Below are 21,573 nucleotides of genomic sequence, written 5' to 3' on the forward strand. Positions count from 1 at the left end.
TCAGTTTTCAGGGACCCATTATACACTTGAGTCTATTGAGGGATATGTGAAGAGGGGTAAAAATACAACATGCCCTATTTTTTTAGGCGGCCCATTAAAACAGACCATGAAAAAATGGACATGTGAATTTCCCCATTGAAATCAATGTGTTCAAAAAACAGTTTTGAGACGTCTATTTTTGACATTTGTGAATAAGGCCTTGGACTAATTTTGAAGATTTGCCTATGACATATCCAATGTGTATTTATAAAATTAACTATCTACGGCTGAGGCCCGGTTCACATCTGGCATGGGTTTCCGTTCAGAGGTCCACTGGGGAACCCCTGGAACAGAAACCTAATCCGCATAAAAAAGCGGTTACCTCAGGAAACCCACGGACCCCATAGACTGTAATGGGGTCCGTGTGGTTTCTGCACAAAAAATGCGGAGAGAAAAGTGCTGCTTGCAGGAGAGGGGAACGGAATAGCCCAAACGCAGATGTGAACTGGGCCTAAGAATCGGTTTCCTGCCATGGATGTGCCTTGTATATACTAACGGATATTTACTAGAATTAGTTGGGGATACAGATTATTCTTGTATTTGATAAGATTTTAGTTGGATGGAATCCATCCCTTAATCTCCTAAGTGAATAAAGTGGGAATTTTATTGCAGAAATTCCCTATACAGTATTGGGCTTTTGTCTACGAATAGTTCAGATTACAATTTATCTCACCTGGTTTCTGTTCCATGTCCCAGGCCTGTGGTCTGGATTCTGCTCCCGGGCCTGAGTCGTGTACAGTAATTAACTAGTTAATGATCGCACACATGATTTACATGATGAAGTATCATTATTTTAAGCCTGTACCTGGAGAAAAGCCATTTATTTTGTGATGACAGGTCAGAGACATCCAGACACATCTGTGCTGAACGTGTTCTCCAACCATGACTACAACAGGTCGGTTCTTACCATCGTCTCTACCAGTGAACAGATAGGTAAGTGAAATATTCAGAAACTGTTTTGTCACTTGTCAAATGATGTAATAAGCTGGAAACTAAAAGCATTGAATAGTCACTGGTTAGCCAAGCCCGAATCCTTTAGGCTGAAGCCCCACGTTGCGAAAACAACACGTTTTTGACACTGTGGAAATGCTGCAGCAAAAAACCTGCATTTTACATCTGCTAAGTGAATGGGATTCTGGCTTATTCCATCCACACATTGCAGAAAAAAATCTGTATTGGAAAAGCTGCGATTTCAAAAACCGCAGTATGTCAGAAACACTGACGTTTTCCATATGGGTAGAATATGGTTAGAAAGTCTGCCGAGAAAAAAATCTGCAAAAACACAATGAAAAACGATGCGGAAAGAAAGGCTTTTTTTTGCAGTGATTTTTTTGCTGTGTTTCGCTACGTGTGGCCTAGTGACCCACGTAGTGTAAATGCTACGACACATTGCAAAAACTGCAGCATTATACAGCACCTGCAAAGTGGATGGGATTCTGGCTAATCCCATCCATACATTGCAGAATAAAATCCGCGGCGGACGCGCTGCGATTTCAAAAAACGTTGCGTTTTTGTAAATCATAGCATGTCAATTATACATACGGAAATGCTGGAGGTCTCCCTATGAGTATAATAGAAGCAGAAAGTCCACAAAGGAAAACTCTGCGGACTTTCTGCTTCTCTTATGCCTATCTATAATCATTGAGATGCTGCAATTTACAAAAACGTGAGAAGTCGTAGTATTACCGCTGCAGATTTTTTTTCTGCATTGTGTGGATGGGATTAGCCAGAATCCCATCCACTTTGCAGGTATTGTAAAAAGCCAGGTTTATTGCTGTGGCCAAATCGCGGTGTTTGTGCTATATGGGGCCCTGGCTTCAAGGGGTTTTCTTAAATCAGAATATTTATAGCCTATCCTTAATATTGCTAAAAATTTTTTAGATTGCTTGGATAAGGCTATCTGCACTCCTGTTTAAATGGGTCACAACACTGAGGTCCATCTACCTGCATGCCATCTACGTAGTAGCAGAGGTGCGGGGTATTGCAGCGTCATCGCAGTTACTTGATATTATATGCATTTCTGCATGTAGACACAGCAGTGTACAAAATGAAGAGGCTGCTGTGCTCATGAAACAACTAGTCAACAACTGCGGTACTAAGTCAGACCTCTATGATCAATACGGATTCACTGTACTAGTGTTATTCTGATCTGAAAAGAAACTCCTACCAAATAACTTGACTGTCACAATTAATTTAGCCTGCAGATGGCAGCATCACACAGCTATTCCTGCTCACATTGATGAAGACATGAGAAATGAAATGAGGAGTAGATGATACATGCAGTACAGTCGCCATGTAGATATGAGACTACAGGCTGTACCTGGGGCATAACTTGCGGGGTTGCAGTCGCACTGGGGCCCAGGAGACTTAGGGGCCCATAAGCATTGGCATCGGTATTGAGATTGCAGCTTCCATGTGGCCAGGGCCGGCGTCAGCGCACGGCATAGTCGGGCAAGTGCCGGGGCCCACAGAGCCTCTGGGGGCCCCCCGGCACTTGCCTGTCACAATTTCAGCTCATCGGCGTCCGTCCGCCGATGAGCTGGAATACATACGCGATGCAGGAGCTGTGAGATCAGCTCCTGCTTTAAAGCTCCGGCCCGGGTTGCGTGTGTAGGCGCGATGACGTCATCGCATCACGCCTACACACGCAAGCCGGGCCGGAGCTAAGCAGGAGCTGATCTCACAGCTCCTGCATCGCGTATGTGATTGGAGGGAGAGAGAGAGGAGCGTCGGGGGAACGATGGAAGGTGAGTTATAGAAGGTGAGTGTAAGTGTTTGTTTTGTATTACATATTAAGGTGAAACATAATGAAGGGGGCCCATGAAACTGGGGGGCAAATGAAGGGGAGGGGGGTGGAACGGCATGACACTGGAGAAGATGAAGGGGGTGGGGAGAGAACGGCATGAAACTGGGGACAGAGATGGAGGGGGCCCAAAGAAACTGGGGGGCAAATGAAGGGGAGGGGGGAACAGCATGACACTGGGGCAGATGGAGGGGGGGAGAACAGCATGACACTGGGGCAGATGGAGGGGGTGGGGAGAGAACGGCATGACACTGGGGACAGAGATGGAGGGGGCCCAATGAAACTGAAGGGGCAAATCAAGGGGAGGGGGGGGGAACGGCATGACACTGGGGCAGAGACGGGGGACATGAAACTGTGGGCAGATGAAGGGGGAGAACGTGATGAAACTGGGGACAGAGATGGAGGAGGGACATGAAACTGGGGGCAGAGGAAGGGTGTATATGAAACTGGGGGAGAGATGGAGGGGGGGCATATAATTTACAGGTGACTGTAGGAGGATTATACTGTGTGGGAGCACATAATAAATGAATGAGAATGGGTGGAATCAACATAAAAGTGGGTGGAGCTAAATTTGCACATTTTGCCCCTCTTTCTACTCTTTAAAAGATTGGGAGGTATGGCGTTGGTGACGCCACACTCCTGCATGACGTCACTTGCTTCATCTGCAACACACAGTGTCTCGACTCCTCCACCTCCTTTACAAGGGGGCCCACTGAGGCTCTGTCGCCCAAGGGCCCATAAAAACCTGGAGCCGGCCCTGCATGTGGCCCATATGCCAAGGAGACCCACAGATTACACTAACCACACTAAGGTGGATTAAACTCCTTAGTACCCATAACCATCACTATAGGGATGAGGTAGGGGGCCCTGGACAAAATATTGCACCGGGGCCCACAAGACTTTACTAACGCCACTGGGCTGTACTCTACATGGAAGAGAAAGAGAGCGTATGCCATGTGAACATTTATTTTACTTATTTATATAGCTCCAAACCGCGCCGGTTTTGGAAACCATAGCTTGTCTGCGCAGTGATTTTAGTCACAAAGTAGGCACGGCATTTGCATAAATCCCATCCACTTTGCAAGTACTGTAAAACGCCGCGTTTCCGGCCTGTGGGGCCCTGGCCTTAGGCCCCATATTGTGGAAATGCATTTTTTGTTGTAGATTTTGCTGCAATTTTTTGGGCCAAAGCCAGGAGTAGATTTATCAGAAGTGAAAGATCTAAGAACTTCCTTTATATTTCCCATTCTTTTCCAAGCCACTCCTGACTTTGACTCAAAATAATGCAGCAAAGTCTGCAACAAAAAATGGTGCGTTTTTGCAACATTAGCTTTAGATTAAGGCCCCACATTGCGGAGTCGCAACTTTTTTGGTTGCAGTATTTTGAGCCAAAGCCAGGAGTAGTTTGAGCACAAGGTAGAAGTATAAGAACTTCCTATATATCTCCCATTCCTTTTGTAACCATTCTTGGGTTTGGCTTAAAAACTGCTATAAAATCTGCAACAAAAAAAGCTGCGTTTCCATAATATGGGGTTTCAGCCTTTAGGTGTGTCTTATTTAGGCTGAGGCCCCACATTACGGAAACGCAGCTTTTTTTGTTGCAGATTTTGCAGCAGTTTTTTGAGCTAAAACCAAGAATAGCTACAAATGGAACAGGAGATATATAGGAAGCTCTGAGGGTAAGTTCACACGTGAGTTTTTTGGGACGGATTTGACGCGGAATTCCCGTCAGAATCCAGCTCAAAAACCGCCTCCAATTGAAATCAATGGCAGCCGATCAATGGGAGCCTTTCTTCAGGTGGATTCTGCGGCTGATTCAGCAAATGGAGAAGAGGATCCGCGATCAAAGGTCGTACAGGGAAAGCAGGAAACAATCGTATGGATATGAACAGCTTTAATGAAGTATAAATAGTACAGCACAACGCGTTTCGGGTTGTAAGTCACCCTTTCTCAAGTGCAAAAATCACAAATACACGTCGGGCAGGATGCGTCCTGGTGTTGTGATCCTGTCATAACCCTATCAGGTGAGACGCCAACTGGTCGTTTTTCATCATCACAAGATTTGTTTCATTTCAACAGTGTAATACTACACTTAGTGCACTCGGTGTCTTTTCTTTTCCTTCTGCGGCTGATTCGACTGGGGACGTCCGCCTCGTGACACCTCCCTCCCGGCTAGGCCCATTCATTTGGGCCTAATCCAGACCAGAATTCCGCGACTGCACTGAATCGGCATCCAGTCGCGGATAGCCGTTTTTTGGACCGGAATGCCGCCTCAGAATCCGGTACAAAAACCTCCCGTGTGAACCCGGCCTTATACCTTCTGCTCAATCTAGTCTTGGCTTTGCCTCAAAAAAACGCAACAAAAAAAGCTGCGTGTCTGCTATGAGGGGCCTCAGCCTTACAGATGTTATGCAGTATTATATGTCATTTATCCATTTAGGATACACAATAGGTTTATTACTCTGTTTCCCTGAAAATAAGGCACCCCTGAAAGTAAGACATCCCCCAATAATAATAATCTTTCTGCGCAAACATTGTATGAAAAAAACCATTGCAGCCGGTGGAACACTGTGTGCGATGTTCCTTGTGCACAGGTATGCCGACTGCTGACGCCGCTGCGATACGTTGTATCCACTGTTCCTGCTGCTGTAGGATGAGCTGGGAGATGCCCACTGGGTATACACTAAGCACCACTCTCCCAGCTCATCGCACAGCAGCCGGAAAAGTGGATACAACACACGGTATCACAGCAGCAGCCGGCTTTCCTGTGCACACAGAGCACCGCACACAGTGTTCAGCCAGCTGCAATGTTTTTCTTCATACAGTCTTTGTGCAGCAAGCACATCTCAGCGTAGCACAGTGGTGGCAGCAGCACACTACAATTGAATAAGACATCCCCTGAAAATAAGACATAGCATATCTTTAGGACCAAAATTTAATATAAGACACTGTCTTATTTTCGGGGAAACACGGTATGTGTGGTAAGACATAGGCCTGGAATATCATAGATTGTATATGGAGCTATACGTTTCATAGAAACTATATGGGAAAGTCCATGGCCGTAGAACAATAGACCATCATAGGATTTCTCCAGTGCACTAAGAATGTGCGATTTCTACCCCAATACGTAGGAGAACATCAGCAGTATCACGCATGCCACAATGACACTCTGTAGAATAATGGCTTTTGCTTACTGTGCAGTGCTGAACCAGAAGTCACCAGATGTAATGAATAGGCCATAAAAGGCCTCATGACATCCCATGATTTAATAAATATGCTCGCTGTTGCTTTAAGATCTCAACATCATTTGTGAACATTATTTTAGCTGAGCAAGTGAAAAAGAGATCCCAAGGGAATTAAAAAAAGCTGTTAATTAAATTACTTCATTTGCTAGGGAAATGAAAAGCCTATAAAACGTTTAACGCTTTGTCTGGACACATGAATTTCGGCATGGATTTTTTTTTTTTTTTTACATTTTTGGTTTAACCCTAATATTGACAAGGAACGGTATTTGTATTGTCATGCATGACTGTATTATGTATGCCTAGAGTATGGATTTTATTCCCGTAACCTTCATACATTGAGCATGGTTTATAGGTGGACATATGTAGTTACAATAGTGTATGGACAGTGCAAATGGAATCTGTGAGATTGTCTTGTTTGGTGGTACGTTCCCAAAGACTTGTCAGCTGACTGCTATTTTTAAGTAAATCTGACATTAATAACAATTCTAGACAGTGCCGTATGTTATTCTAGGTTAACTGGGTTTTATCAGTCCCTACACAATCCAATAAAAGCTGCGAGTCTGTGTAGGAACAAACACCCATGACAAGCGAAATTATATATGTTATATGTTGTTATAGATCGAGGAATAAAACAAAGATGTCTGGAAAGGTGACCGATCCTCTTAGGCTCCCATTGCTTCCAACACTGTGATTATACGCCATAATATTTGCTATAAAATTTTATTGGATCAATTCTCATTCTAGTTCTAATGCAATTAATGCTAATTCCAATTATAATGTAATGTACCAATTCACAAAGAATAATTGGACACAAAATGTAAAGTCTATCGCTTCTCCTTTGTAAGTGTTTACCCCAAAATATACTTTATATGTGCCTGTATAGCATGAGAAGATTAGGCCAGAAATCCACAGCAAAATCTGCATAACAACAAATGAAGTCAGATGCGACAACAAAGAAAAACCATTCTGGTCTGTGGGGAGATTTTATTTCTCCTCCATGTTCACAGGATTAGGTTTGATTCCAAACGGAAAACTTACAACTGATCCCAAACTAAGGGCTCGTTCACATCTGCGCCCAGGAGTCCGTTCTGCAGGTTTCCGTTTCCTGCATAAAACAGAGCAGGAGACGGAAACCTGCAGGAGTCTCTCTCACCCATTCATTTGAATGGGTGAGAAAGTGGTCCGGCCGTGAGCGGCGGTGAGCGTTTTATGCTCTCCGCCGCAAAACCGGGTTTTATAGTCCGGACACAGAGTCGGACATGCAGTACTCTGTGTCCGGATGAAAAAAAACGGTTTCGCGGCGGAGAGCATAAAACGCTCACCACCGCTCACGGCCAGACCCGGTCTGTGGTTTCCGTCTTCTGGCATGCAGAAGACGGAAACCACAGAACGGACAGCTGAACGCAGGTGTGAACCTAGCTCTGTACCATGGGCTCATTGCCTTTATATTCTGCAGAATTCTATCTATATACCTTTATCTGAATAGTTTATTCTTTAGGGGTTCTGCTCTTTCATAATACACTATTTAGCAATTAACAGCTTATATCGCCTCTCATGTCACCTTAGGGTGCATGCACACTACGTAACGCCGGGCGTGTATGAGAGCCATACACGCCGGCATTACAGCAGACTGCCGAACACTTCCCATTCACTTCAATGGGAGCGCTCGTAACAGCGGCGTTTACGAGCGCTCCCATTGAAGTGAATGGGAAGTGTTCGGCAGCCCTGCTGTAACGCCGGCGTGTACGGCTCTCATACACGCCCGGCGTTACGTAGTGTGCATGCACCCTTACTCTGGATTCTGTACAACAGTAAGGGTAAGTTCAGATGGGGTATTTTGGACTGGAACGAAACGGCCTGAGGAATGAGCATCTTGCTTCTTTTTCCACCTGCACGGCTCCCATTGAAATCATCTTTTTGGTCAGGATTTTGAGGCGAGTACAGTCTCAAAATCCTGACCAAAAAGCCCTGTGTGAACTTACCCTAAAGCTGAGTTCAGACAGAGTTTTTTGATCCAGAATTTAAGGCGGAGGCCGTCTCAGATTCTGTACCGAAAAACGGTAGCTGCGACTGGATGCTGGTGTAGTGCGCCGATATCCAGTCACGGCACTCCGCTCCATATTAGGCCCAAATGAATGGCTTAGTCGGTAGAGAGTTTACCAGCTGCGGCATCCACCTGAAGAATGATCACGTTGCTTCTTTTTTTCCAGGAGCTGGAACAGACCACTCGCGGAAAAAAGAAATGACCGGCTCCCTTTGATTTCAATGGGAGCCGTTTTTTTTTTTTTTTTTTTGGTCAGGATTTTCAGGCGGATTCTGCCTCAAAATCTTGACCAAAAATCCCCGTCTGAACTCAACCTTAATGTAAGCAGTCAAAGCCACTACATAAATAAGACCCTTCACCACATTCACCAACTAGTTCTTTGCCTATTTTAGTACATACTGCTCCTCTGATTCCGTCGGCACAGTTGGAACTTTTTCTCTAGCCCCCGACTGTTCCTGAGAAATCTTTGCAGTTCATTTAAGTCTAGTATACTAACTGATCTCTCTACTGTCAGGTGGGTGGAGCAGACAAGGGGCGTGACTAGTAAATCTGACACTGTTTCTTCTGATTGGACAGATTCAGAGAGATCTGAATCACACCCCCTTGCCTGCTCCTGTCTGACACTGCTCACCTGACAATAAAAAAAATAATTAGCATATCAAATGCCAAAACTAACTACCCTGATTGTTCAAGAATGGTGGGGGCAGGAGAAAGAAATTCCAACTGTGCCAGAATCAGTGGCTTCTATTAAAGGATGCAAAAAACTGTTGTTGGTGGAGGTGAGATAGCGAATCCCATGCAAACATTGCAGAAAATTACTTTTGGAAATCGCAGCATGTCAAATATACCTACGGAAATGCTGGCGGTACTGGGATGTGGTTTTTCCTACAGTGCTTTCTGGATACAGTCTGCTATGTGGGGCCTTAGCCTAACAAGACATTAAAAAGTTAGGGCGGGTTCACATCTGTGCCCTGGTCTCTGCTTTCAAGTTTCCGTTTCCTGCCCACGAAACTGGAAGGGAGACGGAAACCGGCAGTTACTTTTCTGGGTTTGCATAGTGTCTGCCCGTGAGTGTTTTGTGCTCTCCGCGGCGAAACCGGTTTTTTTTTTAACGACACAGAGTTGGACATACAGGACTTTGTGTCCAGTTAAAAAAAAAACAAAAACATTTCCGCCGATTAGACCACAAAACGCTCACGGGCGGACACTGACTGCCGGGTTTTCGTCTCCTGTCGGCAGAAGATGGAAACCTGAAAGTGGAGACCCGAGCGCAGATGTGAGAGACCTTATTGATGGACATTTTTTCATAGACTGGTCAAGGATTCCATTACACAATGTGGCCAAGTTGCATATGTTTCTTGGCCACGTGACAATTAGGGGAATAAAAAACACCAGAACAGATGCCCATTAGACCCCATTGTAAACAAGAAGATCTTTTTGATCACTGTTGGTGTCTGTTAGCAGTACATGGGTTACAAACCTAATCATAGTACCTTGTTGGGGTGACTTCAGTTTCCAAATATGGCTGGGTCACTTAGCATTCACCATTTTATTTGTAAGCAAATGTAGAGAAGATTGCGCTGGGAAACCTTCCTCTTCATTTGCATATGAATAAATTACAATTGACATGAACTCCCTTTTAATTGAAATTTATAAAAAAACATTGATATTCTGTTACTTTTCTAGCAGGAAATGTGTTAATTTATTGGTAATAAGATCAATCACATGGTATAATTCTTATTATTCTACCCATTATACAGGTAGGTCTGTTGTTTCTTCCTGTGTGGAGGGCTTCACATGCATCGACCATTCCCAACATGAAGGTATACACCCCTGTCTTGGTGCCATCGACCTTATACCCATCTATCCCTTATCAGGGGTGACATTGGAACAATGTGGTAAAATAGCAAGAGGTATGTCACTCCAAACGATCAACGACAATGTTTAGATTTTACCATTTCTACCTACTGTTCCGAAACTCAGACAAATGGCATCTCCATCTTTCTGTACTTGGTTTATGTATTATACACTGTCCAGGTAAATCACACAAGGAAAAAAGATATTTTCATAGCATTTAACTTAACTTGTTTTTTTTCCTTAGGATAGGCCATAAATATCTACCGTAATTGGTGCGAGGCCAATAACCCTCACGCATATCAGCTGTACAGGGGTGCGTCTTGTCCCTGTACCGTACAATGCAATCATCTAATAGCAGATAACTCCATGTGTAGTGGCTAAGCTCTGTTACTGCAGTTTGGTTCCACAATGGTTCACTAAGACTGGATATTTATGGCCCACCCTTAGTATAGATTATCAGACTGATGAGGGTCCAAATCCATGCACCTCCACCGATCAGCTGATCTCAGCACAGTGTAGGGAGCTGGAAACAGTCGGCTGCGCTGCACGGTTGCCATTGTCAGGTGTTCGGCTGAGTAGGTAGGGAAGGGCTAGTAGTGGGCGGGATAGCTAGAGAGACAGGGAGGGGGTATATGGGAGGGAGAGAGGAAAGAGGGGGGAGTGAGGTGAGAGGAAGTTACATAGCAGGAATTTGAACCGGATGAACAAATGAAAAAGATACCAGGAGCTCCCAGAGACACTCAGAAATCACTCAAAACACTGCTAAAGGTATATGGGTGTGTTTATTAACCTATTAATAGCACTAACAGACTTAATCAAAACAAAACATTTTTTTCCTGAAAAACCTCTTTAAGAAAATATACAGTTCCAGTGAGCCCAACCTATAATACAGTCCTGTATACAGTGCCTACAATCAGAAGGACATTAGTATAATCCATGCCTAGAGTATAATAAATACATACACAATATGATAAGAGTGATTACAATACCAATCACTGTAAACTCTGGCTTTTTTCACTGTATGCAGCATATGCCCACAAGATGTCAGTGTTGTATCTGTGCTCGGGTCTTTTTTGTATACACTTGCCCTTGAATGTCTTGCAGAGATGCAATTACATACAGAATTAACCCAGACATAACACAAGGCCAAGTGTATTAATCAGCACTAGTAGTCTGTACTTACCAGGCCGGGGCTCGGCTAGTCCAGGAATTGTTCACTGCTCTATAATATGCCAAGACAACTAAAACAAAAGTACAATATACAGGGAAGCTGTGAAGTCAAACATCTACATTTTCAATTCTATATTTTTTTGATCCTTAAAAAAAAAAAATGTATACAGAAAGAAGGCTACAGTACCCTAATGACTTAGCCAACATGTACAGACCCCCTCCCCCCCTGAAAAAAAATAAAAAGAATGATAAAACAACCTCCTGATGTGTATACATAGGATATACCTATGTTTGGTTTGATATCACATGAGCACATCCCACAGAACCAAATCTAGACTACGACTAGTGCAATAAAACAGTTGTGGAACTATACACAACAAGTCATTGAAGCCTGCAGATATATCCGGGGCGTAGGCGAATAAGGAACATGGTGCAGCATCAAAAGGAAATTCTTTATTCATGTGGTAGATGAAGTGTGACGTGCAATTCGTGTGTAAAGACCTCTTTCATTGGGCACATAAAAACCAAACATGGATGAGGGCGGGTTCTCATCTGTGCCCCGGGTCTGGAAAGGAGACTGGAAACTGGACAGGAGACGGAAACCTGCAGGCATTTTTCAAACCCATTCATTTGAATGGGTTTGGAAAGTGTTGCCGTGAGCGCCGGGGACCGTTTTAGGGCTCGTTCAAGTCAACGGGGAGCCAAGTCAAAATATGGTCAAAACCCGCCTGCCACGATCCGTGCCGCGAGAATCCACCTGAAGAAAGGGCAGCTCGCTTCTTTTTTCCGCTATCGGCAGTAGCCAATAGTGGAAAAAAGAACACTAGTGGTCTCCATAGACCAGCATTGTAAAGGGACGGATTATGACGTGGATTCCGCTGTCAAAATCCGCCCCTTTGGCCCCGTGTGAACTAGCCCTTATGCTCTCCACGGCAAAACTGGGTTTTTTTAACCAGACACAAAGTCGGACATGCAGGACAAAACGTTCACAGGCGTTTAAGGCCGGACATTGTCTGTCAGGTTTCCGTCTTTTGTTGGCAGAAGACGGAAACCTGAAAACAGAGTTCGGCCCCTGGTATGAAGCCGCCATTTCAAGTATAAATATTCTCATTGGGAGGATAAAAAGCCCCACATGGATCACAAATATATATGAAAACCTAAAAATCTATAACAATACTGATATATATATAATTGTGTTACATATATTTTTGTAATCCATGCAGGTTTTTTACCCTCCTGATGTGTATACATATAATATACCTATCTTTGGTTTGATATACCTGATGAGTCCTTACTTACGGGGGCTCAGCAGGGTTAGCAGGGTTGCTTTGCCGTATTACAGTCTTAGGTGTGAATCCAGTCAAGCACAACATCTGCATGCAGTTTGCATGGATTTCCTCCACACGTTAAAGACATACTGATAGGGGATTTAAAGGGGTTTTCTGGGTGAAAAAAAAAACTTGGTTGTTTGTTTTTAAATGTCTGTTAGTGCTACTTATGGGTTAATAAATGCACCCATATATCTTTATCCATGTTTTGAGTGATTTCTGGGTGTCTCTAGAAGTGACAATCCATTTCTAAAATGAGAAAACAGATCATAACCGGATAATCAGAAAATGTCCCTGGGGCAATCACATGATATGGGCAACTTTCCCTTTTTTGATAAAAGATGTTATTTAGAAAGTAGGAAAGGGGAGGGTGTTTAGATTACCGTAGGGCAGTGGTTCTTAACCAGGGTTCGATCAAACCCTAGGCCCTATGCACAGTTCATTTTGTGTACCAGTAAATAAACATATACCTATGTCTTGAATTTGGAAAAAACTCATATTTGATTTATCACTAAAGGAGGGTTCGGTGAATGTGCATATGAAACTGGTGGGTTCGGTACCTCAAACAAGGTTGAGAACCACTGGTGTAGGGATTTCTAGTTATCCCGGACAACCCCTTTAACCCCTTAGCGACCCTTGACGTAACTGTACGTCATGGGTCGCATGGGGATGTATGGAGCGAGCTCACACGCTGAGCTCGCTCCATACACGGCAGATGCCGGCTGTATAATACAGCCAGGACCTGCCACTAACAGCAGCGGTCGGTGCCCGAGCCGATCGCTGCTGTTAACCCTTTACACACTGCGGTCAAACGCGACCGCAGCGTGTAAACAGCGCAGGCGGCATGGGCGCCGCCATGTTTCCCCGATCGCCGCCCTCCTGAACGTCACAAGAGGGCGGTGATCGGTTGCTATGACAGCCGGAAGCCTATTGAAGGCTTCCAGGCTTGTCTCTGCACTAGATCTATTAGACGATGCCAGAGGCCAGAGGCATCGTCTAATAGAAGTGCTGGGATTCTGCTATTCACTGCAGTACTGTAGTATTGCAGTGAATAGTATGAGCGATCAGACCCCCTAGGTTTCAAGGTACCTAAGGGGTCTGATCATAAATGTAACAGAAGAAAAAAAAAAGTTTTTAAAAGTATTAAAAAAATAAAAAAAATATAAAAGTTCAAATCACCCCCCTTTCCCTAGATCAGCTATAAAAGTAATTAAAGAACATTAAACATAAACATATTAGGTATCCCCGCGCTCCAAAATGCCCGAACTATTAGAATATTAAAACATTTATCCCGTACTGCGAACGGCGTAGCGGCAAAAAAAATAAAAACAGCCAAAAAGCGTTTTTTTCAACACTTTGCCTCCTATAAAAAATTGAATAAAAAGTGATCAAACCATTGGATCTTTCCCCAAATGGTATCAATAGAAACGTCATCTTGTCCCGCATAAAAAGACACCACAACCAGCTCCATACATGGAAGTATGAAAAAGTTACAGGTGTTAGAACATGATGACACAATTTTTTTTTTCTATTTTGCAAAGTTTATCATTTTTTTTAAAAGTATCAAAAAATTTCAAATACTATATAAATTTGGTATCACCGCGTTTGTACTGACACGTAGAACACAGGTAACATGTCATTTGTACCAAACAGTGAATGCTGTAAAAATTAAACCCATAAGAAAATGGCGCAAATGCATTTTTTCTCCAATTGCGCCTCATTCTGAATTTTTTTCCAGCTTCCCAGTACATTGCACAGCATATTGAATGGTGCCATTACAAAGTACAATTTGTCCCGCAAACAATAAGCTATCATGTGACTCTGTGAACTGAAAAATGAAAAAGTTATGGCTCTTGAAATGTGAGGAGGGAAAAACGAAAATGCGAAACCAAAAAATGGCCTGGTCCTTAAGGGGTTAAGTTAATATGGAACAGTTGACAATATGAATGGCATTATACACAGACTAGTCATATTAATGTGACCACCGCCTACTTTAGATCTCAACGTTAAATAACCAATCACAGAAGGAACTTGTCATCAGCCATCTGGGCACATTCATCATTGTGGAAGGCACGATGGACCAACACACGTATACATCTATCCTTGCGGACCATGTTCACCCCTACAGGCGAAATGTTTTCCTCAGGATGATGGCATCTACCGGAAGGACAACGTGACGTGTCATAAAGCTCGCAGTGTACGTGCGTGGTTTGAGGAGCACCAGGATGAGTTTACCGTACTCCCTTGGCCAGCAAATTCCCAAAATCGAGAATCTGTGGGACCACCTCATTCGGGTTGTTGGCGCCATGGATGCTCAACCACGTTACCTAGCGCAGCTGGCCACGGCACTGGAGCCAGCATGGCTCAACATCCCAGTGAACATCATCACAACATCCCCTCTCTTCCTGCACGTCTCGCAGCGGTCCGCTCTGCCAAAGGGGGTTATTCTGGATTTTGACAGGTGGTCACATTAATGTGACTGGACTGGGTATAACATATGCAAAATAAAACTCACCATGTGAATACACAATTTTCTCTGGAAGCTGCACACCTCCTTTTCCACTTTCTTCTCCAAGTTTCTGCGGTGTCGTCCATCCTGTGATCACCGAGGCAGGAGCCGCAGCATCCAGACTGCCCGCTTGATCTTCATCCCCATTGCAGAGTTGTGCTTGTTCAGTACAACTCCCATGGTGTGAAGATTAGTTTTTGTGCGGAGCTTGAAGTGTATTAAACTAGGAGTGCCGCTTCTGTTTTCTAATTTCTCTACAGTATTATAGACAGTAAATGATAACCCATAGGGGACACATTACAGATTTTGCATTAGAGCCCAGGACCTATGCCTAGTTACATCTCTGCATAATCCTTTTATTTTCATTCCCCCAAAAATGTGTCTAGATCTGAACCAAGGAAAATAGACTGGTACTGGAGAGATAGAGAACAGGGGAAAAAAAACAGTCTTTAAATGGGTCTTCTCAAAAGTGTTGTCTTCTATGGAGGTTACATTGTACTTATTTTAGGTTCACACGAGCATTTCAATTTCTGTTCTTTGAGTCCACTTGGGGGCTCAAAAAAATGGAAACCCTATTTGCTTCCCCTAACTCCTCCAATATTCCCAATAGAGATTTTTTTAGGCTCTGCAGTGAACAAGCTTACGCATAGTGATTGTGTTTTTAGGTATTGCAGAGGAGCTGATCACACATGTTCCAGGGTGCAGCTTGTTCCTTTTTGGATACGCAGACGTTCCAGAGATGAGAAGTTTAGCAGACCGAAGGAGATCTCTGGGCTGGTTTAGGAAAAACCCTGATGTGACTACAATGGAATCTGATGTTGGATTGAAACCATCTAAAAAATATGGACTAACAGGTAAAAAAACACTACTGGGCGCCAATCCTTTCTCAGCCAGTACATATGTCACACTATTGACAAACATGAATACAAATCTGAATGATATACAGAAAAAACTTACCGTATTTTTCGGACTATAAGACGCACCCAGGTTTTAGAGGAGGAAAATAGGGAAAAAAAATTTGGAAGCAAAAAATGGTAAAATATTTAATATATGGGAGTTGTAGTTTTGCAACAGCTGCAAGGCCACATTGACAGGTGACCCTGCAGCTGTACGGGGACACATAGAGTGTTTTTTTTTTGCGGGGCCAGAAGTACTTTTTCGTTATACCATTTTGGGGACTATATATTGCTTAGATCACCTTGTATTCAAAAAAAAATGGTGGTTTATGATATATGATTTTCTACTTTTATATATATATATATATATATATATATATATATATATATATATATATTCTAGGGACAGGAGGGGATTTAGAACTTTTATTTATTTCATATTTTTATGATATATTTTTAAAGTTTTTTTTTTTTTTTTTTACTATTTTATTCCCCCCCGGGGGCTTGAACCTGCGGTCACTTGATTGCAAGTCCCATAGACGGCAATACAACTGTATTGCCGTCTATGGGACATTCTGTCTATTAGTATTACGGCTGGTCATAGACCCAGCCGCAATACTAATACAGCAGTGACAGGCCCGGGAGCCTCATTAGGGTCCCGGCTGTCACCCGAACAGGTCGGCTCCTGCGATATCGCCGCGCAGGAGCCGGCCTGCAACTTCACAGGTACGGGGCCGGTGGGGACCGGCTCCGGGGGAGAAGGGGCCGCTGATACTGACCCGGCATCCGCTGTACTAGAGAGGCGGATGCCGGCGAGGGATAGACGCCAGCACAGATGCCGGGGCCTCAGACATCGCTGCGCTCCTCTGCCCTGCATGAAGCCAGCGGCAGGGGGGCGGAATAGCATCACTCCTCCCGCTGCTGGCTTCATGCAGGGCAGAGGAGCGCAGCGATGTCTCAGGCCCCGGCGTCTATCCCTTGCCGACATCCGCCTCTCTATTACGGGCGGGTGCCAGGCGCCACATTCAGACTATAAGACGCACCCTTCTTTCCCCCCCAAATTTGGGGGGAAAAAGTGCGTCTTATAGTCCGAAAAATACGGTATGTTATATGGAATGGATAAGAGTTTGCAGTGGCCTTTATCTCACAAATTCAATGTATTTTCAAAGACTACATACTCCAACATATGTAATATTATATAAAGTATACTGCCCTAGAGGAATTGCCAACACAGAAAATGGTGCAAAACACATATGCACTTAGACAGCAATACAGGTCCTTGTCACAGACTCCTATTATAGCTTGTATACTGCCATATGTCTCTTTGCACTTTGTACACAAAGCTCTAAAGAGGTAAAGATGATATAGCTCCTCCACCAGTGAAACTAAAGGCCTTCTAACCCCATCACTGGGAGGTAAAGCATATTTCCAATTATATATCTCCATATTGTATAGTACTCTACAATATATTGTATAAAATAAATGGGTTTCTGTCTCCATTGTTAAGCAGAGGTTCTTTTTACATTAATTGATGGAGAGGGCAGGGGGAGGAAGTGGCTGCTGGAAAAGACATACAAATAACTGCAGCTGCTACCCTCTGATATTCTGTGAGTTCGGTAGCTCTTTTAACACACTGCTGTATGTCAAGGTGAGAGCTTAACATTGCGCAGAATGAGGCAATTAAATCAATGACCAGCCTCCTCTTCCCCTCTCCATAGACTTCTGTATGTGAGATGAATATCAGAGTCTTATGTAAACAAACAGTCTGAGTGAAGATAAGGCCTGGTTCACATCTGTGATCAGTATTACATTTTTTATGACCAATTGTTTTTCATGGCCATCAAATAAATTGACATGCTCTATCTTAGGCCATTTTCATGGACTCATAGACCCATTGAAAATCAATGGATCTATTTTTAATGGATGTAAAACGGAGGGACCATAACAATAGCCAAAAATAGGCCCCATTCAATTGCATTGAATTTAATGCAGCCTTCAAAATAGATATGTGCATATAGGGTTAGGCCTAAACGTCTTATTAACGTAAAAGTGAAAACAAATCTCAGTAATAAAGTGATAGGCGTTCATTAGAAATCTGAATATGTCATTGCCTATCCTATCCACTACTATGATATATCTTCCATACGTCTGTGGAGTGGAGTGACCCCCTGGCTGGGCAGGGGTTAAGCACTTAGACAAATAATGATTAGATCTAGATACTTTAAACATGACTGTTTACAATTCTTATACAGAAACAAGTCCGCTATGGCTGCTACGCCATTAGCATCTATGTCGAGGATGTTTGCGGTGCAGATTATTATTGGAGTCATATACACAGAATCAGAGGAAGACAAAACAAAGATGAAGAACACAAGCAGAAACAGAAGGCTGGAAGTAGGGCCTGGAGACACATAAATAAGCTGCTTTTATTGTCCCCTCATAACAAAAACTCCCACTATCAAAATCAATTGTACGTCAGGGGTAAATAATTAAAAGAATAAGCAACTTTTTATCCATGGAAGATGATGAGATTAGCTCCACATGCCTGTTCATTTTCTATGCCACCACACAGGAAGGATGTGAGCTTATTTACAGCTGGGAGGGGGACAAGTTATTTTTGACTAGCCATGGGGGAACATGATTAGGGCACTCCGGGGACAATTCATATTAAAGAGTCAGGTTTTGGAAAGTTCCGAGGTGTCTATTGTTCTTTTGTAGCAACTAAAGATATTATGCAAAAAAAAAGGCAACAAAATTCCAGTTTTTGCAGAACGGTTAAAACTATTTACTAAACCTGTCTAATACTTAAACAGCATAAAATCAGACCAGGCAGTCTAATGGTGCACCAGATGGACACGTATGATGTGTTGGACATGCTAGATACTTTGTCTTATGCAACTTGCAGGAACTGATGGACACACATGCAGACAACCAGGTAGACATAATAGTCTACGTTACTGTCTGAAATCCAGTGAATAAGCAAATAAACAACTCCGGTTACTTGTAGTCTGTGCTCATCATTTTTGGTTCTATCTCTCATTCAGGTTAGCTTACGGTGGTTGTCCTCTCTGGAAGCTCCTCAGCCATCTCTTCTAGTGTCTATGTCCCAACTGATATTCCCTCTCCTGACCACTAGTGGAGATATGGTCTTTGCTGCAATTTTGGGGCACAGTGTTGCATTAAAGCTTTTCTGCTAAACCATTCCCCTTTCGTCAAGTGTGGCTAAAAAAGTATCTAAGGTCTCGTTCACATCTGTGTCGGTAATATGTTAGAGGGCGTCTGCATGAGGAACAGACTACTGAACGCATGGGCAAGCGGTGTGCAGTGAAAGCACACAGATCCCCATAGACTATATTGGGGTCCGTGTGCTTTCCGCACGATCTCCGCACAAGTCATGCGGACAGGAAAGTATATCGTGAACTACTTTTCTGTCTGCATGTTCCCTGCGGAGATCATGCGGAAAGCACACGGACTCCATTATAGTCTTGGGGGTCCGTGTGCTTCCACTGTACACCGCTTGCCAATACATTAGGTAGTCCATTCGGGGCGGTCCCCATGCGGACTCCTCTGCACAGATTATCGACGCAGATGTGAACGAGGCCTTGAACACATGAACTTGTGGTGCAAAGCATATATCCAAATTTTGTAAAAATTTTGGCACATTTAACTTGTTATCTCACCTATTTAGCATGGAACCTTGGGGAATCCTAAAAAGCTTTCCTGACCATTGTCCTATAGACTGAGTGACCCTGCTAGCCTGCATTTATTAAAAGGCTATTCCCGTCACAGAAAGTAATGGCATATAGGTAGGATATATAATCCATTTTTGCAATTTACACATCAATCTCTATATTTAAAAGAAATCTTAAAATCCTGCAGTTTTTACTCTGACCCCTAAGTCTAATAATAGGCAGAAGGTTTAGTTCCTTAGGAGATTGCTTTCATTTCACAGCTTGTTTACACCTCATTGCTGCACAAGTCACAAAGGATGCCAAGAAAACTCTCCCGTAGACCTCAGTGAACATCCTCAGACTTTTAGATCTGTGGGTCCTATCTTTATAATCAGTGGAGTCTGTTGGGCTTCGCACGTGTCTGCAATTTTAGCAGTCCTCCAGCCTGTTGTTCTGGCTAAGAGGGCAGAGGGTAAGTGGGGGGGGGGAGCTGATTGCACATGTGGAAAGGGGGGGGGGAGGGCGGGTGGTGGTGAGGGGAAGGGGTAGATGTAGGAAGTGACTGTGATCTCTAAAGGGGGAGAAGGGGACCAGGGGCGCTGGTGGGGGAAAAGGGGAGGGCAGGAAGCGCAGCAGCGAGGCTGTGGGGTCCCAGCCCACCATGCTGTGGGAAGGGCTCGCGCCGCCCACAAGTAGGTTGGCGTGGGGGCTCCGGGCTACAGGTGGTTCGCGCAAGCGTGAGGAAGCCGCGGACAAAGTTGCGGGTTATAGCTAGTGTTATATATGGACTGTGAATCGTATTGAAGCTATGTCCTACTGTATTCTCCAGAAAAAGGTTGTTTACCAATGAACATGATGTCCGGGGCCATATTATATGGTGTTGTTGTCCCTTCGATCAGCAGATCGGCAGCAAACCCACTGATATAGGTGAATAGCGTAGACCATTAGTGTTAAAATCTCATAAAAATCCAAATCTTGTGTTGAAAACACCCAGTTATACTATTCAGTGACTAGAAGCCAAATATAACATTGTGTAAGAATATTCTTATTGTTGTAGGTATTGGTGCCAGTCCTTATGTGATGAACTGCAATGTCACCCTTGACACACAGGACCTAACCTCAGGAAGAGCGGTAGCAGCCGCCATCCGTGAAAGAGCAGGAGGACTAAGAGGAGTCCAAGCCATGGCCTTTCCGAATAAGGGTCAAGTAGAAATCGCTTGTAACGTTGAAAGCTTCAGAGACATTCCAGAGAACATCACAGCAGATAAATATGTCTCATACAGTATATGTGATGATAACTTCTTTTATATATCACCTCAACATATTGAAGCTGAAGTTCACAAGCTAGCAGCTTGTAGAGGTATTAGGACAACAGGGACAGCTCTTGTTGGATTTACACCTCAGGAGTGCCGGGCCACAGCAGAATACGCCATATCATATGGAATAAATGAATTCTGGAAGAGAAGACAAGGAATTTTTATGTAAAAAAAAAAAAAAATAATAAACTTTGTCATACAACTTTTTCTAGCACTTTGATTCCTTTAAATATCCTTTACTATATACCGTATATACTCGAGTATAAGCCGAATTTTTCAGCACAGTTTTTGTGCTAAAAAAGTCCCCCTCGGCTTATACTCAAGTCAGCAAAAAAAGCAAAAAATCCAGTCCTCAAGCTCAGGGAAGGGGCAGACAGACAACCAAAACACCCCCTCCCCTTTCCCAGCACCTACTGCACCCAAAAACTCCGACCATTTTAATTTTTGAAATTTTCCAGTAGCTGCTGTATTTCCGCCCCTCGGCTTATACTTGAGTCAATAGGTTTTCCCAGTTTTTAGTGGTAAAATTAGGGGCCTCGGCTTATATTCGGGTCGGCTTATACTCGAGTATATACGGTAATAGCTTTTATTTAAAATGGGACAAACCTTTCGTAAGAAGAAAATAAGGAATAACACTACTTGTGGCCATTATATGACTTGAATTCTGCACTTGTATTCAGTTTTCCCTCTGTAGG

General features: G+C 43.6%; 1 protein-coding gene across 2 annotated transcripts in view; it reads left to right on the forward strand.

Moving 5' to 3' along the window:
* FTCDNL1 (formiminotransferase cyclodeaminase N-terminal like) overlaps window positions 1–21,047 on the forward strand; it is a 38,515-nt gene extending 17,468 nt beyond the window's left edge. Inside the window, exons 2-5 of one of the 2 annotated variants that reach the window (XM_075284994.1) lie at window positions 877–976; window positions 9,896–10,044; window positions 15,661–15,849; window positions 20,620–21,047. In XM_075284994.1, the coding sequence (XP_075141095.1) occupies window positions 877–976; window positions 9,896–10,044; window positions 15,661–15,849; window positions 20,620–21,047 (866 nt within the window). Of the gene's footprint in view, window positions 1–876; window positions 977–9,891; window positions 10,045–15,660; window positions 15,850–20,619 lie in introns of both variants that reach the window. The other variant, XM_075284995.1, reaches the window with a different exon arrangement.
* Window positions 21,048–21,573: the final 526 nt, after the last annotated feature.

The sequence above is a fragment of the Leptodactylus fuscus genome, chromosome 8 (assembly GCF_031893055.1).
Source record: "Leptodactylus fuscus isolate aLepFus1 chromosome 8, aLepFus1.hap2, whole genome shotgun sequence".
NCBI classification, from domain to species: Eukaryota; Metazoa; Chordata; class Amphibia; order Anura; family Leptodactylidae; genus Leptodactylus; species Leptodactylus fuscus.